Source organism: Cebus imitator, unplaced genomic scaffold (assembly GCF_001604975.1).
Source record: "Cebus imitator isolate Cc_AM_T3 unplaced genomic scaffold, Cebus_imitator-1.0 Scaffold100, whole genome shotgun sequence".
In the NCBI taxonomy this organism is placed as follows: Eukaryota; Metazoa; Chordata; class Mammalia; order Primates; family Cebidae; genus Cebus; species Cebus imitator.
In genome coordinates this window covers 3,378,586-3,399,486 of record NW_016107415.1, presented here as the reverse complement: position 1 = coordinate 3,399,486, position 20,901 = coordinate 3,378,586, and the positions used below count along the sequence as shown (strand labels likewise).

Here is a 20,901-nt window from a genome sequence, read left to right as displayed (position 1 = left end):
AAAAAAAGTGGCCAGAAGCTCACAGTAACCCAACCCTGTATTTCTCCTAGGAGCAATGATTCAAGATTCACAAATGTGGTGTTTACAGTGAATTTTCGGAACATTACCTATTGTAAGAAATGAGAAATGACTGTATGTTGGTCTGCCAGATTAGTGTATATATTTTTAAGCTAATCTTTGTGGGCAAAATCAGAAAATTCCTATGTACCTGACAGATCGCAATGGACAAGCTTCAGGAAGAAGCGGTGGGTGGGGGGGAAGGTTTCATGGAGGAGGGGTAAATTGCTCTAAGAAAAAAGGAAGGTCCTGAAAGTTGAGGCAGGAATACAGTAAGAACAAGCTTTGTCTACTTCAGAGGGTTGCCTGGAGCTGGCTGGAAGCTCTCAGATACCAACATCACCATTAAATATGTATGAACTGCCAAGAGACAAGGTGATGAAGAATTTGACCCTTCAGGGTCCTTTCTGTATTATTTTTGGAAAAAAAAAAATTTCTTTGCAACCTTTTGGAGGGAAGGAGATATGGTCAAATTTTCTGGGAAAGAAACCATTATGCTTGTCTTATTGTCTATCTATCTTAATACAAGGAATTTCTTTAAGTAGACTCAATCATTACATTTCAGAAAGAAAACCAAGAAATATTTAAGTGCAAAATGAAGCCATTTGGGTGCTGAATGGAGAAGGATTTTTAAAAATAACAATTTGTATATTTCTCTCCTAAATTTGAGGTGGTGTGAAATACATCTAGTCAAATCACTTGAAATGTCGATAGAGAAATGACACTTCATTTGACAAAGATATGGCATTTTATCTAAAAATGTGTGTGTGTGTGTGTGTGTCTGTGTGACAGCTCATGAATGAATAAATGAATGATGGCTATAAATGGCCTCAGCCTCCCAGATGAATGGTTGTCATAAACGTGTGAAGGCTAACAAAGCAGAAAAACGGCAAAAGAAGGAATATATCTTGAGGATTACAGTGGGATTTAGTACCAAATGTTTTGAAAACCTAACTATCATGGTCTATACCTTATTTCACAAGTTAGTACATAATGGGAAAAAAATGATCTAATTTGTTATGGCCCTAAAAGGCTGGTATCCTTTCTTTCCCCCTCTTCCAATTCTTATATCTCTTTTCTCTATCACTCTACCATCTCTCTAGGCATCTCTCTTTAACACACACACACACACACACACACACACACACACACACACACACACAGAAGGAGAGAGAGAGAGAGAGAGAGAGAGAATTAGGCTCTGTGCCAAACACCATAATGACGCGAAAAAAAAAGACAGCCTTTGCTTTCCACAATTTTACAGTCTAGAGAAGTTAATTGTGATATTGTGAAACGTATATTTGGTCTTCAAACTTGTTTCCTAGCTTACAACTTCTAAAATCCTAACAAACTCCAAAGTGATACTTTTTGTAAGTGAATGAGTTGACTTGCAGCTGGAAGGCCCTAGGTAGTTTCAGGGTGAACCTGGTCGCCAGAAAGACCAAGGCATGATTAGAGGGTTTGTACTTTTCAGTCCTACCCCCTAACTTCCAGGGAGGGAGAGGAGCTGAAAGTTAAGTTGATCACCAATAGCCGGTGATTTAATCAATCATGCCTATGTAATGAAGCCTCCATGAACACCCCAAAGGACAGGGTTTGGGTAAGTTTCTGGATAGCTGTACACGTGGAGGTCCCTAGAGGGTGGTATGCCAGGGAAGGCATGGAAGCTCCATGTTCCTTCTCCCATACCTCACCCTATGCATCTCTTCCCCTGTATCTTTTGTAACATCCTTTAGAATAAACTCATAAATATAAGTGTTTCCCTGAGTTCAGTGAGCTGCTCTAGCAAATGAATTTAACTCAAAGCAGGATCATAAAAATCCCAACTTGAAACCAGTTTGTCAGATGTTCTGGAAGCCCTGACTTATGACTGGTATCTGGCAGGGGCAGCAGCCTTGGGGACTGAGCCCTCACCCTGTGGGATCTGATGCTATCTCCAGGTAGATTGTGAGGGAATCAAATTGGAGGACAACAACTTGGTGGCCGCTGCAGAAGACTTCTTGCTTAGTGATGGGAAGAACACCATCTCCCACATTTGGTCACAGAAGTCTTCTGTGTTAATTGTTAAGTATTTTTATGAGAACAGAGGGAAAACACAGTTTGAGTTTTTCCTTACAGAGCAATAGACATTAAAGGAAACCGTGTCATAAATACTACTTCTCCTAGGCACAATGATTCAAGACTCACAAATTTGGTGTTCACAGTGATTTTGCAGAGAATTCACTGCTGTAAAAAAAAAAAAAATAGGAAACAACTATATATTGGTCTGCCAGATTTGCCTTTATGTATTTTTAAGCCACTTTGTGAGGGATAATCAGAAAATTCCTATGCACCTGACAGATCACATAGACAAGCCTTGGGAAGAAACAGAAACAGTTATGGGTAGTTATAGGATAAGGCCATTTTTGTTGAAGGAGAAAACTGGGGAGAGAACATTTGAGCTAGGTATTGAAAGATAATCAGAGTTTAACAGGTATAAAATAGGCAGGGTCGAAGAACCAGAAATCACTCTGACAGTCTTCAAATTCCAAATCTGAATTCCATGTTGTTAAGTATTACTTGTATCATCTGATACAATTTACTGAGTGCTCTGATCATTTTGAATTGATCATGGGATTACTATGAAAGGCAGGTTTATATTCAACATTTTAAAAAGCAGACAATCCGACTTAAAGATGAAAAGATCAGAAGGTGGCAATTGGGCTTTCCAGTGAAGGAGTCAGTGGATGTTTCAGAAGCATGGATATCACAAAAAGCAAAACAGCATCTGGTGATGTTCCACTCCAGCCTGCCCAGATCAGGTCAGAAGCACTGTGCCATGCACTGGATACCACAGGCAAAGATGACTATACTTAGACCTAATGGCTTCAAGGACACCAACATTTGGAGGAGAATTAACACCGTATGTGTATAAGGACTAGGGATATATTATTACCCAGAGAGAATAATAGACCACAGATACTTCTTGATATGCTTAAGGGACCACACACCGAAAAGGAATTAATTGACTGGGGGAGGGAGGTGTTAGTTTAGGTACTCGATGACACTCAGAAAAATAAATTGAAAATTTGAACAATTTGAAAAATAAATTTCAAAGCAAACACCTCGTTGTTTCATTGATCAGCCTCAGAGACAACTGCAGATGTTGACGATGAAGACAAGAATGAGGACACAGACTAGGGCTGCCTGGTCCAACACAGTGGTCACTAGCTACGTAGAGTCTCTAAGCCCTTTAAATGTGGCCAGTGCCACAAAAGGATGATATTTTGGATATATTTGGTTAAATAAAATATATTTTTAAAGTTCTAATTAATTTTATCGTTTTCTTTTTGCTTTTGTAGTGTGTTTACTAAAAAGAATATTTTAAGTTACAAGTGTGGATACCATTCTACTGGACAGCATGCTTTTGGGATTAGCACTGCAGAAGCCCCACCTCTGCCCCAATGGTAATAGCCATAAATGTACTTGCATCAATTGTGTTTTTGCATATACAGTATATTTGAAGAAATAAACATTATTATGTGGCTAAGAAGTGTTTGAATATGACTATGCTAAACTGTTGGTAAGGAGGAAAAAAATCATAATGGAATAATGGATTATGCGGCCAGTTAAATAAAATGAGGTAAGCCAGATGGTAAGCTAGCTTAAGAGGCATATATGAATGTGTCTTGTGGGTGAACAAAGGAAGTTAGAAATGATACTATATGAGTGTTTAAATCAACTATAATATCTATTTTCTAGGCCTGTGCATATATATTAATTATTTAGACAACATTTTGGAAGATACACCAACCTGACAACACAAGTCTGAAGATGGGAAGACAGTGGAGTGGGTAATAAGAGGTTTGATGTAGGACTATCCAGCCTTATTTATAATGTCTGAATTATTGTTATACAAGGGGAATGTAATTATGTATCACTTCATTGTTGCATAATGATAATAACTGTTATTAATATGTATTATTATTATAAACACTACTATGCTGTGTAATCTTCATTTTTTTCCAGCCCATGATCTTCTAATTCTGATGGGAAGAGTGTTAGCAAGAGGTACAAATGGAAAATAGCAAGGGTATTCCTTCTGGTTGTATGAAATTGAGGAACTAATGCATGCAAGAAATAGGCAGGGCGTTGCCCTTCAGAGTATTCAGTGCTCACCTGAGCTTGTTGATATCACTCATCCCTTTATAAGCAGAAAGTTCACCTTGTCTGACTAAATAAGGAGCCAAACAGCTTACCAATTTAAACTAAGTAATTACAAAATAAATAATAAATAAAAGAGTGAATGCTTAGTTTCCTACTAGGAGATCTGACCAGCTCTGAGCTGCAGAGGCCTCACATACCCTGATCATCAGCACAGCCTTTCTGATGTCCCGAACACCGTCATACACCAAGCGAGAGGCATCGATGAACTCATTCTCCTCAAAGGGTTGAGGAACGTTGGCACTCAGGGCTTCAATGGCAACCTCTACTTGTTCAGCAAAGCGTGGCATCACTGGGTTAAAAATAAAAAGCAGAGGGTTAGGCAATTTTTCTCTCATTCCAGCTTTTGGCCAAAGGGCAGGTCTTTGGGCATCCTAACAGTTATGTGGAGCAAGACAATCATCAGTTCCATTTGAAGTGAGCCCAATTTAGTAGTCTTTATGCCAGTTACCTCAGCAGCAAGGAAATCAAACTTTCCTAATTATAATCCTATGCATGGTGATGGTTTGCAAAAGAGAACGTGTCTGAAACCTGCCCACGTCAGCGTGGTGTAGTGTGTGAATGTAGTTTTCATGTTACCCTAATCCCAACTGAGTTGCACTGTGGCTGGTTACTGGTTACCAGGTGTCAATCCTTGGCCAGGTTTTAACCTGTTTGCCTACAAATTATAATAAAATCCTACCTCATGATTCAGTGAGATAATGCACAAAAGTATAGGGTGGAATCTGGCCCTTTGGAAGTATCAATAAATATTTAACTAATATCGGATGTTACAATCATAGCTGGTGAGTAGCAGACCTTAAGCTACATGGCTTCACAATCAAGTGTGAATGAAATAATCCAACCCATCACTTTTGTCAAAAATGTAGGACTTGAGACATGGGGGAGGGGAGGGTAGAGCAAGAGAAGCTGGGGAAGGACTGTGTAATAGAAAGACGAAAACACCAGACATTTCAGCAGAAAGGCCTATGGAAAGAGAAGACCAGTGGGCTCAAAGATAATGTGTTCCATCTCACCAGGACCACTTGGATGTGAAAGAGGATACGTATATAAATTTCTAAAATGCTGACAATTCATTCTTTTTACAGGGATACCCGCACACACACCCTAGAGATTTGTGGAAAGTAAACTCAGTGGAGTGTCTGGAATACCTCCACTAACTTCTTAACAAGTGCTGCTGATTCACTAATTCTCAAAAATTTTAATTCCATTTTCTCAGCTGTTATTCTGTAACAATCAATTCGTATAGCAAATGAAAGCCAAAAGCACATTCATTTTATTTACAAGGACGATAAAATAGAAACATCATTCATCTATTCCCATTTCTGAACTTTCATGCCTGATTCCTCTTTATACTCACTTTCATCCTCTGTGGATACTTTAATACCTATTTTAATCCCTATGCGAGAAATTCTGCTAAATTACTTTACTCTCTAGGGTCAGAGTATTCAAGGTAAACCATTCCTGGAAAATGTATTTCTACCAGGAAAAGTCAAACTTAAAAAAGGAGGGGGAAACAGCAGGATTAGAGGAAAACAGTGTGCCCACACTTTAGTAGAAATTATCAAAACCATAGCATGCATGGGGAAATCTCCTTCTATGGATGGATTACTTTAATTGGTTCTCTATATTACTTGAATTTTTCATTTGGGCTTTTAAGCTATATTTAGATAAAAGAATTTGGGAAATATTAAGCTGTATTGCCACAAATATGAATCAAATAAAGCTATATTTCTAAAAACCACTGCATTACACTCAGACTATTTGAGTTATTCATTTGTATTGGGAATAAACTTTTTTAAAGGATTGAATAGTGAGCATGACATTATTTTTGCATACATTAGAATTTGAGAATAAGTATCTTCTTAAATATAATTACAAATTCCCTCTTACTTAAACTTAGTTATATTAATGCCACTCCATGATGTCTACGTTGCCATAGCATGATCGATGTTACAGTTCTATGTAATACCACAAAGTAGCTTTTAGGGGCATAAAACTTTGTCCCTATGGATATAACAGACAAAAAAATTAGTGCTCCTACATGTATAGAGGGTAAATAGGCTACTCCCCAAAATCAATAAGAAAAAATATTAAAAATTGACAAAGAATTATCACACTCAGTTCACAGAAAAGCAATCCATATTGCTGATAAATACACAGTAAGACTTGAATTGGAGAAATTATAATGCAAACAATGAGACGTAATTTCATACTTGTTGGCATAGGTAAACAAATTAAAGCATAATATTAATCCTACTCAGCACGCAGGCAAAAGGGAACCCTTCTACTACCGATGGAAGCACAATGGTTACACATCATTTTGGCAAGTGCCTTGACAAGATTTAGTAAAATTCAGTCGCAGTGATTTGGCGTGTTCTCTATGGCTTGGCCAAATATTAACTTCTAAAGAGATGCTGATTAGGAGAAGTATGTAATTGTACACTGGGGTCACAAAAATGTTTTTGTGTCTCTACGGTTACAGTTCTCTCTTGCTAGGTTATATATTTAAAGAGTTAAGAAGAACAGTATATAAAACCTGAGAAAGAAAACTGCTTTAAGGGAGCTGTGTCAACAGGCTCTACCCCAGTCCTATTCCGAATCCTTCAACTCAGGAGCCACTTTGAGAAGCTCACTGCAGATGCACAGACTCTGCATCTGGGTAGGATAAAACAGACTTAGGGATGTGAGTCAGGGGACAGTCAATATGTTAAAATAGTAAGCCGTGAGGTCAAAGTTTGAGTGGGAAAAACCATAGCATTTGAGTAGGAAAAGAAATATCATTTGTGAAAAACTTTAAAGTACACAAATGAAAACTGTGCATAACTTAAACATATACATTTGCATATGTTCTCACAGTTCTAAAAGGATATATATCCACTTTAAATATAGTAGTTACCTTTGAGAAGGAGGGAGCGACATCTGTCATATTAGTCTCTTTTCGTTTTGTATCTTTGAATCTTTTCATAATTCACATATTTAAAAAGAAATCAAATTGTTTTCAAGGTTGTATTTCTTATAGAACTGGGCTCTGAAAAAATAAAGTTCTATCACATGTCCCAATAATAGAAAACAATCTGAACAATCTTATTGAATGGGGAAGTCCCTCAGAAATCGTGACTGTGATCAAACACTTAATATTCTGCCTTAGTAACTGCAAAGTAGGAAGTTGGGTGGGAAAGTGCCCACCACTTAGACCCCAACCCACAGGAACACACATCTATTTGCATGAAGACCTTTCTCGAATCTAAAGGGGTGAGAAAGGTTATAGTGTCGCTTTGTTTGTGCAAGGTCATCCTGAAGAAGAGACGAGGAGGAAAATGTGGAAGGTGACATGCTGTTAGGTTGATATCCAAGTAGTCGGGGTTTTTGCTATCTTGCTAAAACTACCTCCTGATTCTGCACCCAAGGGAGAGACGGGAAAGATAAAACCTAAATGGACTATTTTCATGAGGAATGCTCTGTAACTCAGAAGACTGTGACACCAAGTTTGGAGAAGAGCATTCTATTTGCACCAGCATAGCATATAGTATCACTTTGGTGAGAGTTGGATGGTAGGGCTTTGGTATAAACAGCGTTATTGACCTGGGGTTGTCAGAAGAGGCAGAAACAAGGAACTTTTACGAAGAGATTGTCACGGAAATACCATCGACCTTTCAAGAAAAAAAATTACTATAGGGGAGAGGGTACAAGATCTTTATTTTAAAAATGAAGGGCTCAAAGTACAATTGAGCCTTAATATTTAAATCATCGTATTACATTCCTCAGCCAGTAAAACATAAAACTTGAACTCATTCAATTGATTGTATTTACTGTAACTGACAAGACATTTTTTTCTTACCCATAAGTCAATGTTTTTCTGGGTCTGACCGTTAAGAAACTCTTTCTCTGAGACCGATCTTAAGTACATTGAATATTTACTTAGGGATTTGTCAACTGCTACTGTTCTTTAGCCACCAGTATATCTGCTCTCCACATTGCTACTCTTTTTCCTCATTCAGTCTTATGCTATTCTGCCTTTAAGAGTGATGAGGCCAGGTGCGATGACTCATGCCTGTTGGGTGGATCACCTGAGGTCAGGAGTTCAAGACAAGCTTTGGAAACAGGGTTAAACCCCACCTCTACCAAAAAATACAAAAATTAGCCAGGTGTGGTGGTGGGCACCTGTAATCCCAGCTACTCGAGAGACCGAGGCATGAGAATCGCTTGAACTGAGGAGGCAGAGGTTGCAGTGAGCCAAGATTGTGCCATTGCACTTCAGCCTGGGTGACAGAGTGAGAACTTCGTCTTAAAAAAGGAAGAGTGATGGGCATAAAGACAGAAGTTTATAGAAAAATGACCCATCTTAACAAAACCTAAGATGTTATTTTGACTATTAATTCTTCTAATGCTTTATTAATATCTAAAATAATTAAATACCCCAAAAGTAATACTGAGACAGGAAAAGTTTCAAACTTCCTCAAATATGATGCTGATTCTGCCTCTCACTAATTAGGACAAAACACAGCATTGCCTTTGTGATTCACACATGTATTAACAGAATTTTTGATATAGGAATATAAATAGAAGCTGCTTTCTACTTTCTGAATTACATCCAAAAAATGTAGGCACCACTTTACAGTTATTTATCAGAAATGCCGATTTGTTCTTAATAGCTTATGTCCTGAAAGGGTGATCAAAATAAAAATCAACTTTTTAATTCTAGTTATATTTCTGTATGCAAGATGCACACTAGGCCACGAAACGATGACATTCTAGGAGTAGTAATGAAATCAGAGTTAATTATGCATATAAAAATCAAGGTCATATCATTCCAGTGTTGATCGAGATCCTAAACCAGAGGTGAGAAAGTTCTGGAATGAATTCTCCTGAGAGACGTCAGGGGTGAAGTTTCAGAGCATAGGGTGAGTTAGTTAAATGAATGAGAAGTTGCATTAAATATTCAAATAGGACTGCTGACAACCCAAAGGGCAAAATCCAAGGTCAATCGAAGGTAATAGAGGTGAACAGCCAGACAACTTCGCTACCTTTAAGCATATAAAAGGTCCTTACTGCTGCTTTAAACATTCCAATGATTCCCTATACTACAGAGAGAACTAGAAAACCTCTTTATGAAGAAACAAACAAAAACAAGCATATACACAAAAAAGCCTATAAGGTTCCTGTGTGTCTCACCCCTTATTACTCCATACTCTGAAATGTTCCAGAGAGGTAGAATTACTTCAATGTCTCCAAATATGAAATGGACACATAGCAACATATCTATGAATAATTTATTCTTTCATACTGAAATGTACATCCTTGTCTTTGGCCCAGATGAACTCCTCCTCATTCAGTGTAGAACTAACTTCTATGGTAAAGATTTCTTTAATTCCCAGACACCCAAAGTAGAGAGTTCTCTACAATTCTCTCTAATTTTATAGCATCCTAATCACACACACACACACACACACACACACACACACACACACAGAATTACAGTACTTAGTATACTATATTAGGCTAGTTCATTGGTATTTTTGTATTTTAACTGTTTCACATATAAGTCACCTTCAAACAGAGAACATCTCTGCTTCATTCTTTGCATTTAAACTCCTTTCCTGCTTCTAGCACAGACAGTCTATCCAGCTGGGAAGAGAAGAATGAGAGGTAAAAGAATGGGACAGGAATAAACGGGGAAAATTAAGATGAAGAACTCCTTTGTCATCCAGTATTTCAGGGACAAAATGAGTAGCATCACATTTCACATACCGAGTCTCTCTTTTTCTGCCCATCATTTAGCATTGGTTCAGTAATTTTATTAAAGACTATCACGAGTCATTTAACAAGTGATTGGTGGGCATTTCTAGGTTTGGTCTCCAGGGACCTTTCAGAAACCCGAGCTCAGGATCCTCAGGATTGCTTCTTCAGAAGGAGTGCCACCATTGAGCAAAGAGAAAGATTCATAATTCTATCCTCAACTAGTTCACCAAGGCCAATCAAACACATCTGCATGCCCTGGGGTCACCCAACTGTGGTGGTGCAGTCAGCCAACACACTCTGTGTTCCTTGCACAAATTTTATTATGGAGCAGAGAGAAAAGAAAATAGACAAAGCCCCTGTTCCAGAGAGATAACCAATTTAGTAAGTGTTAACATAAATTAAAAAAAAAACAAAACAAGAGCATTTAAAGGAATCTAAAAAGAAAATAAATTATCAGGACAGGGATGGAATTGTGGCTAATTCCAGTGCAGGAATTAGTACAATATCCTCCCCCATCACAGAGAGTCACTGAGCCTCTACTTCAACAGTTGAAATTTGGTAAGGATTAGGGAAAGATCAGAGTAATTGGAGCTAGAAAGTATTAATGGCTGTGGGGCCATTTCACTATCCCCTATACCAGGTAAGTGGTGTTTGATGTTTTCTACAGGTACAGTGTTCTTTCCCAAAAATAGTTTCTATCAGATACTGCTACGGGATTATTCAGTTGGCCCCCAATTCGATGCCAAAAGAGGGGAAAAGAAAGGTAAAGGTATGATACAAACTACTAGGTCCCTCAAGTTGCCCAACGGGAAGTCTGACTGGCATTGCTAAGGCACTGGGTGTGCCTTAATGGTTCCTCACTTCCATGAAGCATAATCAGTTCTAAGGAGACTGAGTTTGAAGTTCCAGTTCATAGTCAGTGTAGAAGTAGAAACTACCCATGATACATCTCTACCTTTAGTTTCACTTCAGACAGAATACAAATCATAGAAGCTGCCCACCATCATGAATTGTGTTAATAGAAGGCCTTTAAGTTTTTCCCCCAAGTCACCCCCACACAGAGGACTTTAAAAATCCTCAGCTCAGAATCTCTTTAGAGATGTTTGGGTGGGAGCATTACCTACTAGGCAAGAAGTAATCAAATGGATCTGTAAGTCTACTTCACAAATAGTGACTATTTCATTTTTACATGTATTTAATACCCACGTGCTCCACCATGTGCCTTCCCTAGGAGGTACAAGGGTGGCCGGAATCTTGTTTAAGCACTTGGCTAAGAGTTCCCACATTATCCAGAGCTTTCACTTCCACCCCAATTTTGTGTACACACACTGGCATGTTGGTTATGACTCCTGACACCACAGGCTAAAGAGCTTCTTCTGTAATTAACATTTGAATATCTAAACCTAACTCATGTAGAATTTTTCCTGAAAATGCCATTAGATTTTTCTTCCCTTTGACATGTACACTGATTTTTGAATTATATACCAGCTGTATCTTCTATGTACAATTCCAACTCTGTTCTCTTTGACTCCAACCCACTTCTCCAATCGCCTTGAGCCAATACAGCCTTTTCCTTCATGGTGAACTAGCTCTGTTATTCTTCTATCCCCTCCTGGCCACATACTGCATGGCTCCATCTTGCCTCAGTAGACCCTCTGTGCCCTAAATGCCACTGCACAAGGTAATAGGGCTATTATACCAGCATTTCAATATGTCCCTATGAAGTCCATGTTGTGGGATTTCTTCACACACCCTATGACTGTTTTATCTATTACGCCATTCATTAGCCTTACGGTCTCCTATCCTCATGCATTTGCAAATATGTATGTGTGACAGGTGCCTCTGAGAGGGCCCCCAGTGATTCCTCTTCTCCTGGTATTCATGCCTTTGTGTAATCCCCTCAACCTTGAATGTGAGCTGGAACTAGTGATTCACAACAGAGTATGGCAAAAAAAAGATGGGATGCCACTTCTGAGATGAAAAATGATGCTGGCTTCTGCTTTCTTACTCTCTTGGTTGCTTACTCTGATGGAAGCTGCTCTAAAGAAAAGCCCACATGGCAAGTTAAATTTGGGAGTAATTTGTTACACAGAAATATATAACTAATGTAGTACGCTATGTCATAAGTAAAACTATCAGTAAAAATAGCTATGCCATAAGTAACAACATTGGTAAAAAATAGCTAGCAGGACACATTAAAATTTCTGTTTAATTGTAGCATTGATACTTAATCTATGTTTCATGTATATTTATTAGTTCCAGGAAAATGTGTAAATGAATCTTTATATTTAATTTTACCAAAGTTATTAAAACAATTTAAGCCTCAGTGTACTCAGTATAAAACAGAAATAATGATCATCACCCTTCAGAGTTTACATAAAGATCAGAAATAATGCATTCAACAAGTTTATTACTAAATTTTATATGCAAATCTAAGGAGTACCCTAGGCACTGGGAATTGAGTGGTAAAGAACACAAATACGTTCTGCCTTGGAGGCACATATAAACAAGTAGGATGCATGTCAGATGATTTCCATGCTACCTAGCACGTGAAAGAGCCACAGTAAATGCTTTTTGGGGCTGCCTTCACACCATGACTTTCTGCATTGACCCATGCACACACAGTGTGTTTCCACCACGCAAAATCACCATGAGAAAAAAAAAAAAAAGGTGGGCCTAATAGGACACAGCCTACCAATTATTGCTGAAATCTGAAAACTGGGCAGTTGGTACAATTTATTTTGAAAACCGAGCTTCCCCAGTTGCATGCCCTTTTCTCCCCTCAGCAGCCCCGGATCATCCTCGTGACACTGGTGCATTTTTAATAAGGAATTTCCTGTGAAATCTGCACTCAAGTTTTAATAAACTTCCTCCGAGAACTTTCCTTCTTATCTTGCTTGCCAAGAAGGCCAGTGTTAAACACTGTGTGTTCCATTGTGACTTCCCCAGATCCATGACGAAAGTCTTTGAAAGACTTTACCAACAAAGTAGTAACTTCCAAAAAACAAAAACAATTCAAATTCAGCTTCCCTAGCCCAGTTGAAACATTGCTTCTAATCAGCCACCCCGATACACTCTTGAAACCATTTCCCTTCTATCTCATATTTACACTACTTTAATTATTTAATTTGTATCACTTGATTGAATTTAAATCTTAAGTGTCCTCAAATGCTTTTTAAGAATGTGGAAGAGGCAATGTAGAAATAAACCTTAAATACTTTCTCTGAATTTCAATCTTCCTCTGCTTAGACCAATGATATACTAGCTTCTCTTCTGTCTGGAGACATCAGGTTGGAAGTTGAAAATTGGAACCCAGCAGCAAGGACAACAGTACACTAGCTTAATCTGCTCCTTATTCTCTGCTATTTGTCAGCTGTTTCTACCTCTCCAGACAACTATCATCATCTTGCCAGTCCTAATTGTTCCTGCATACATTCTTGGACTTTCTTTCGTCAGAGTCAATCATCTGTTACCTCTGTGGGAGTTTCTAAAGGCTTTCATTTCCATAAATTCATGTTTGGAAAATTATAAATGTATATTTCAAACATAAAAATCAAATTTAAGTTCCAGAAGGCAATACATAACCCATGAGCTGAATTGTTTGATAAAAGATGAAAAAGGATTGCCTAGAAGAAGGAGGGAAAAAAAAAAAAAAAACTCTCTAAATTCCATTCACGACAACTACCCTAAGAGAATCAGGGAGCATCCATCTGCTCTTGTCTAGACACAAATTCCTTTTCCTGAGGAAAAAAAAAAATGCTTGCTTGGAAAGTTTTCTTCTATTTTAAAATAAGCATTTCAAAAATAATCACAAATGGTTTATAACTTAAAATGATGGCACATTTAATTCTGAAATTTAAGGAACGAGTAAGGTATTGAGCATGCGCATGATGCCTTATTTAGCTTACAGTGTTTGTCAAAACGTAGCTTAATAAATAGTCTAATTTGGCATCGTGATGCTTAAATACTTAGATTGCATTAAGATGTAATAAAGTACTTGCTAAAAATTTATTGCACATAATTTAAAAGATTCTTATCTTGATCATTAAGTATGCAATTTAAGGAGGGTTTAATCCCCCAGAATGAGGTAACTGCATCATTATGTTATTCGTTTATATTATTAACATTTTTGAGTTTTAACTCTTAATTAAAGCTGCAGGTAACCAAGAGATAATCTCAGACCTTCAGAGTTTAAAATTTAACAAACACACAAAAAAATCAATACATACACACATACCCCAGGTACTAAGATGGACAGAGGACAGATATAAACATTAAGGCAGGCAATAAATAGAAAAGCGGATAACACAGAAGGTGAAATACTGGGCAGTATATGGTAGGTTCCAAATGAGTGACACGGATAATAAGGGTAATAGGCACACAGAAGAGTGGGTTCAGCTGGTCTGGTTAGAAAGGAGACTTCACTGACAAGGAGGAAATCATGTAGAATGAGAGGAAAAGTGCTGTCATCTCAGCATGTTAGAAGCCTGCAGTAGGAGGATCCCATGAGGCTAGGACCTGGAGACCAGCCTGGCCAGCAGAGCGAGACCTGTCTCTGCAAAACAATTTTAAAATTCAGCAAGGAGGTCACTTGGGGGCTACTCTGGCCATATACAGTACTTCTTTGGTTCTTTTGTCCACCTGTTATTTCAGGCTCTCTGGCTACATGCAAAGCTTCCCATTTTTTTCCTTACCAAAACTATTTCTGGAATTCTCCAAGGATGTACCACATGTGCTTCCAAACCAGTGGCTGTAAGCATATTCTTCCTCAGATTCAAACACCTACCACTGATGTGGCAGTTTCCCCTGTCAGAGAATCTAGGTGATGGGACCTTACTACAGCCTCAGTTGTGCACAATTTAAGCATCCAGGCCACCAATTCCAGTGGACACCAGTACTGTCTCTGCTAGGCGCAATATGCAGGCCCCTGGTTTTCTCCACTGCCGTTATCACAGATGTGGTCTTTGATGTCCTTGAAATGACAACGAAGCACATGTACTTTCCAGTTCCCAGGATTCTGAATCCATGCAGAACTGGAGATTCACGTCTCTTTTTTTGTTTATATTTTAACAGACACTAGAAAAGTGCTGTTTGTTCTGCTGTGTCACCACAAATTTATAGCCCATACACATACGATTGTGAATCTTCCTATGTCTACCCTGTCTCCACCTTCACGTTAAGGGCTTTATTGTTGGAATAAAATACTGTATATTTTTCTTCCTGTGTTATGTAATTTTTACCTTTTTTTTGGAAATACAGGGGTCTATAATCCCAGCACTTTAGGAGGCTGAGGCGGGTGGATCACAAGGTCAAAAGATCTAGACCATCCTGGCCAACATGGTGAAACCCCATCTCTACTAAAAATACAAAAATTAGCTGGGCATGGTGGTGTGTGCCCATAGTCCCAGCTACTCAGAAGACTGAGGCAGGAGAATCCCTTGAACCCAGGAGGCGAGGTTGCAGTGAGCTGAGATTGTGCCACTGCACTCCAGCCTGGGTGACAGAACAAGACTCTGCCTCAAAAAAAAACTGCCTCAAAAAAAAAAAAAAAAAAAAGAGAAAAGGAACATGTTATACATACCTTTTCCACCTCATTTTAACCTAAAAATATAGTCAGAGATTATATTACATCCCATTCTGTTTTATAGCTGCATAATACTCCATTGTGCAATTATACCCTAATTTATACAACCAGTGCCCTAAGGCTAGATATTTGTGTTGTTCCTAGCCTACAGTCTTACAATAAATAACTTTGTGCATATGTTTTTATATTTTTTGTGAGTACATCTGAAGAACAGATTTTTAAAAGTTAGATTGCTTTTCAAATGTTAAATATGTTATTTTGAAAGAAAATGTCAAATTTCCTCCATTTTACACATCTACAAGCAAAATAGGAGATGACAGAGTATATTATAGAACTTTTGGATCTTTGCCATTCTGATGGGTAATGGTTTCTCAAAGTAGTTATTACTTTGCGTTTGTCTTAGGAGAGAGGTCAAGCTACTTTTCTTTTGATGAGGAATCATTTACATTCCTATACTGTAAACTACTTGGTTATGGTTATATTTCCTGAAATAGTTCTTCAGCCTCTTATGCTGAGAGAGCTCAACATGTCTGAATTGTGGGAGGAAACATCATTTCCAAACACACCAGTGTATAGGAAATATTTTCATGTTCTGCATGGTCAAGCCTTTCTGAACAAAAATACTGGTAATCTGGTTCAATGGTTAACTAAACAGCAGTCCTAAGACAGTGAAATAATCTGGAGAGAGATTTACAGGCTTATCTTCCCAGAGATATGTTTACATTTCAAAAAGGGATAAAACTAGGAACCATGCATTTATATTCCAAAAGGTTTTAACAACCTAGGTACCTCTCCTGGACAGAATTTGTTCACTAAAAGAGAAAACATGGCCAGGCACAGTGGCTCACTCCTATAATCCCAGCACTAGGGGAGGCCCAGGTGGGCTGATCACCTGAGGTCAGGAGTTCAAGATCAGCCTGGCCAACATAGTGAAACTCAATCTCTACTAAAAATACCAAAAAATTAGCTGGGCATTGTGGCAGGTGCCTTTAATCCCAGCTACTAGGGAGGCTGAGGCTGGAGAATCACTTGAACCCGGGAGAAGGTGGTTGAGTGAGCTGAGATCACACTACTGCACTCTAGCCTGGGTAACAAGAATGAAATTCTGTCTCAAAAAAACAGAAAAAAAAAAAGTGTCTCTCCTGCCCTCAAGAGGAGCACCAATTTCTATATAAGCTCCTAGATTCATAATTGTATGGCTCCCAACCTATAATACAGATCTTCACTGTAGGTACAGAATCCATCCGCCCTCATCACATTGCCCGAAGAGAGGAACATGGGAAACTGGCATGCTTGTTGTGCAAAGTAATGTTTGTTCTCTGAGCCCCAAACCTTATATTTGCTTTTAAAAATAATTATATAGATATTTAAAAACTAAAAACAAAACAAAAAACAAAAAGCTAATCAGATTCCTATAATACTTAGAGTATATAGGTTTTAGTCATATAAAAAAGGACATTGAGACAAATTATACATTATCTATTTAAGGTCTCTTTATTGGATGAGATTTCCATCTCATTCTTCCTACATTTTCAACTTTAAATCAGTCATGCAGAAGTAACTCATGCTGTGGCTAGTCCTTCCTGTCTCGAATACCTAACAGTTTGTCTTCCCAATAAGCTACCACCTTCTTCTGATATCAGTCTCATACTCCAGCCCCCCATATTCCAGCCACAGAGATAGGCAGGTCACCCAGACCCGTCCAATCATACAACTCTATTCCACTGGCAACAAATCAGTCCAACTGAAGGACGCATATGCCAAAAAGCCAATCAGATGATTTTCCATTGATATGTAAAAATTGGTCTTGAGCTGCAAACCCGAGGCTGCTATTGGACCTATACAGAAAAAGTGTAATGTCCTCGTTTTTGGTATTCATTTAATCAATACACACATATTAAATGTGTTACATGATAACAGCATTCTAGGCTGTGGCTACCTATAGAAACACTTGCCTCTGAAAACAGACAATCTATTTGTGAGCACAGCCATTTACTCTGAAGAGGACGTACTAAATGTCAAAAGACTAATAGTTTTCTGTTGTCTCCAACTGAGGCTAGAGCTATATCTTAAAGGAGAAGCTGAATAAACAGATGTAAAGCAGGAGATGAAGAACACTGCAGAGAGGACAGAGGGAACAGCCTGGATATGTTTTGCCTGGAGAATAAGGAAGGCCCTTGTCCAGAAGGTGCAGAGGGTTTATACAAGGGACTCAGGCAATAATTGCTTATGCCAAGTGCAGTCAGCAGGAAGCCACCAACACTGGTGCATATATTGCACAATTAATACTGACCCATTCTTGAATGACAAGACATTGGGCAATACAGGAGAAAACCAAGTCCCAGAGGCACTAAGTGATTTGTTTAAGGTCACAGATGGTAGCAGTAAAGTAATTGAGTTCTTCTGAGTCCTAACTTTGGATACATTCTACTGCACTCTCCTGGCCCAAATGTACAGTCCCAATAAGATTTCTAGTTTGGATGCTTTCTATTTGCTGGTCCTTTTATACTTTCTAAGCAAAAATATGTAGAAATGATGTAAAAAGAAAAACCTTCTCATTCGTATAAAACTTTAGGTTATAGAGCATGGAAGTAAAAATTATACCATCTGCTTGGCCCACATAGTTTCCAAAGTAATGGAATTTTAATCTCTGCATACAGAGTGCTCCATAACATAGAATCCTTTTTAAAATATGCTTTATTTTGGCTGGGTGTGGTGGCTCATGCCTATAATCCCAGCACTTTGAGAGGCCCAGGCGGGTGGATCACCTGAGGTTGGGAGTTTGAGACCAGCCTGACCAACATGGAGAAACCCCATCTCTACTAAAAATAAAATAATTAGCTGGGCATGGTGGCACGTGCCTGCAATCCCAGCTACTCGAGAGCCTGAGGCAGGAGAATTGCTTGAACCCTGCAGGCGAAGGTCGTGGTGAGCTCAGATCGCGCCATTGCACCCCACCTGGGCAACAAGAGCGAAACTCCATCTCAAAACAACAACAACAACAACAACAACAACAACAACAACAAAAAGTGCTTTATTTTTTCTATTTTTTTGGGGGGGTCTATTGTTTCCTCTGAAGAAAAAAATGTCAGCTAGAATCTCACAGATCTTTTAACCCAGTCATGCCCACCTGGCCACAAACTTAAATCAGCTATCAAATTTACACAAATGACATTTCAATAAAATCCATTCACTGAAAAATGAGCTACTGTATGTATATCTAAACATGATAGCACTGAATGTGCTTTCACCCCTCCTCAGCCTCCTGCAGCAACCCGACTTTGTAAATGAGATCTATGAAGATGGACCTGGTCAAGCATGTACTTACTACCAAGCTGTCGGCAATTTGTTATCATTCAGGTTTTATTGAAGAGCCCAACAAATACTCCACGTAAGTATATAATGGGTCTGCTGTAGATCCAGTTTATTGTGTTTTCATCAGCCTAGATTGTTTTATAAGAAAATGAACAGGTAAATTTGTACATAATGCCACCCTATAATTCTTAGCACACTAATAATCTACAAAATTTTCTTAAATTTAAGTCAGCCCTCCTATCAAGACAAGAAGCACTCTCAGTCAAAGCGCACTGTCTTCACTGAAGAAAGAAAATGATTCGTGGAAAATAAACCACAGAGGTGTTGTCACTCTTTGGGTACCTCTCAATTTTCCAGGCTCTCAGTGAGGGCAGCCAGGTGGTAAAGTGGGAGTCTCCCGACAGCGGCCCACCCCTGCAGCCATTCGCATGTCTATACAGGGACTGGCCTGTTTGTAAACATTTCAGCAGCAATATCCAGTTTGGCCAAGGCTGTTTGATTATTCTGCCCTTTTATAGATGCTTCTTTGTAATATACTCCCACCCCTCTCCCTTTCCATTATGTCCACAGTACATAGGCTCCAATCTGTCCTGTCCTAACTCGTCCCTATTTTGGGTTATTTCTTTATTTTAGGGCAGTGATGCTCAGTGTACGTTATTTTGCCCACCACGCCCCACTTATGTCAAGGATATCTGGCAATTCTAGAGACATCTTGGTAGTTACAACTTGGCATGTAGAAGAAAGAGATGCTACAAACATCTAGCAGGTGGAGATGGTTTTAGGCATCCCATAATGGGCAGAACAGAACTGTCCCCAAGAAACAATTACTCAGACCAAAGTGTCAACAGTACAGAGATTGAGAACTTCTGACTTAGGCTATTGAATCTAATGGCACATAATTTTTAAATGAAATATCAAACAAAAAATCAATGGGCAGAACCTAATAGGTGTGGCAAGGCAAAAACACAACAAAAACCATGACATTTTATATTCTTTTTCCTTATCTTTCCTTTTTGACATTTTTCCCTTTTTTTCCCCCCACCGCCACCCTCTTTCAGCCTAAAATGTACTCTCATGACAAAATTTGACAGACTCAGATAGAAAAGTGACCAATTCAACATGGTTCTAAAATTGCTTAAGTCAGAAACAAAACCAACCAAAAAGTAGATAATTGGGCATCAGGGGCATGCATAGGAATTTCTATTTTCAGGACATGTATCTTATGTCGCCTTAGCATAGACACACAATGACATTAGAACTAAATCACTTTCGATAATACAAATATATACACACACACACGTACATACACACAGCAACAAAACTTTGTACAACCATACTTACAGAACTGATCCTGTGGCCATGCGCAAGTACATTCCCCAGCAATTTTAATTAGCAATCAGTGAGTTAACAGCTAAAGTTTTTCTTTCATTTCTTTGGCAACCTCTCTAGTTATTCACAAAAAATAACATTACTCCTGTTTCAGAAAGAGAAGAATAACTGGGGACAAATACTGAAGAAATCGTATACCTTCGTATTCTAGCTCTCAGTTCACTGACACCTACTTTTCCTCGACACCTATTCCTCTATTTTCTACTGAAGTTATATGTAAACGATTTCAGTCTCTACCTGGTTACTTTCCTAGTTAACTTCAGCAAATCCTGAAAAGTAGAATTTAATGTCCTACTCATTTACCATTTTCAATTAGGAATGGGATGTGGGCATCAAAATAAGAAACGTGCCTTTAGTTAAACCCCTGGAGCGCTCAATCATCGCAAGCTAGGGTTAAAAATTTTAAAAACTCACAACGAGAGCGAAAATCTTGATTAGACACAACAATCCAGGATGAACGACTGTTTAATTGTTTTTTTAAAGCAGAAAAATCAACCAGAAAATTATTTACATATCAAGAGTTTGGGTGAAAATTATGATAAAATACCACAATCAACTAAGCAATTGCCCTTGTGCTTAGATTTTGACCTAGTAAGCAGCACTCCTGTTGT

At 38.5% G+C, this 20,901-nt stretch overlaps 1 protein-coding gene across 8 annotated transcripts in view; it reads right to left on the bottom strand.

Moving 5' to 3' along the window:
• Positions 1 to 20,901, bottom strand: part of CTNNA2 (catenin alpha 2) — a 1,139,443-nt gene that overhangs the window by 72,753 nt on the left and 1,045,789 nt on the right. For all 8 annotated transcript variants that reach the window (XM_037741389.1, XM_017536690.1, XM_017536691.1 and 5 more), the window contains one exon: positions 4,401 to 4,552. In XM_037741389.1, coding sequence (XP_037597317.1) covers positions 4,401 to 4,552 — 152 coding nt within the window. The remainder of the gene's footprint in view (positions 1 to 4,400; positions 4,553 to 20,901) is intronic.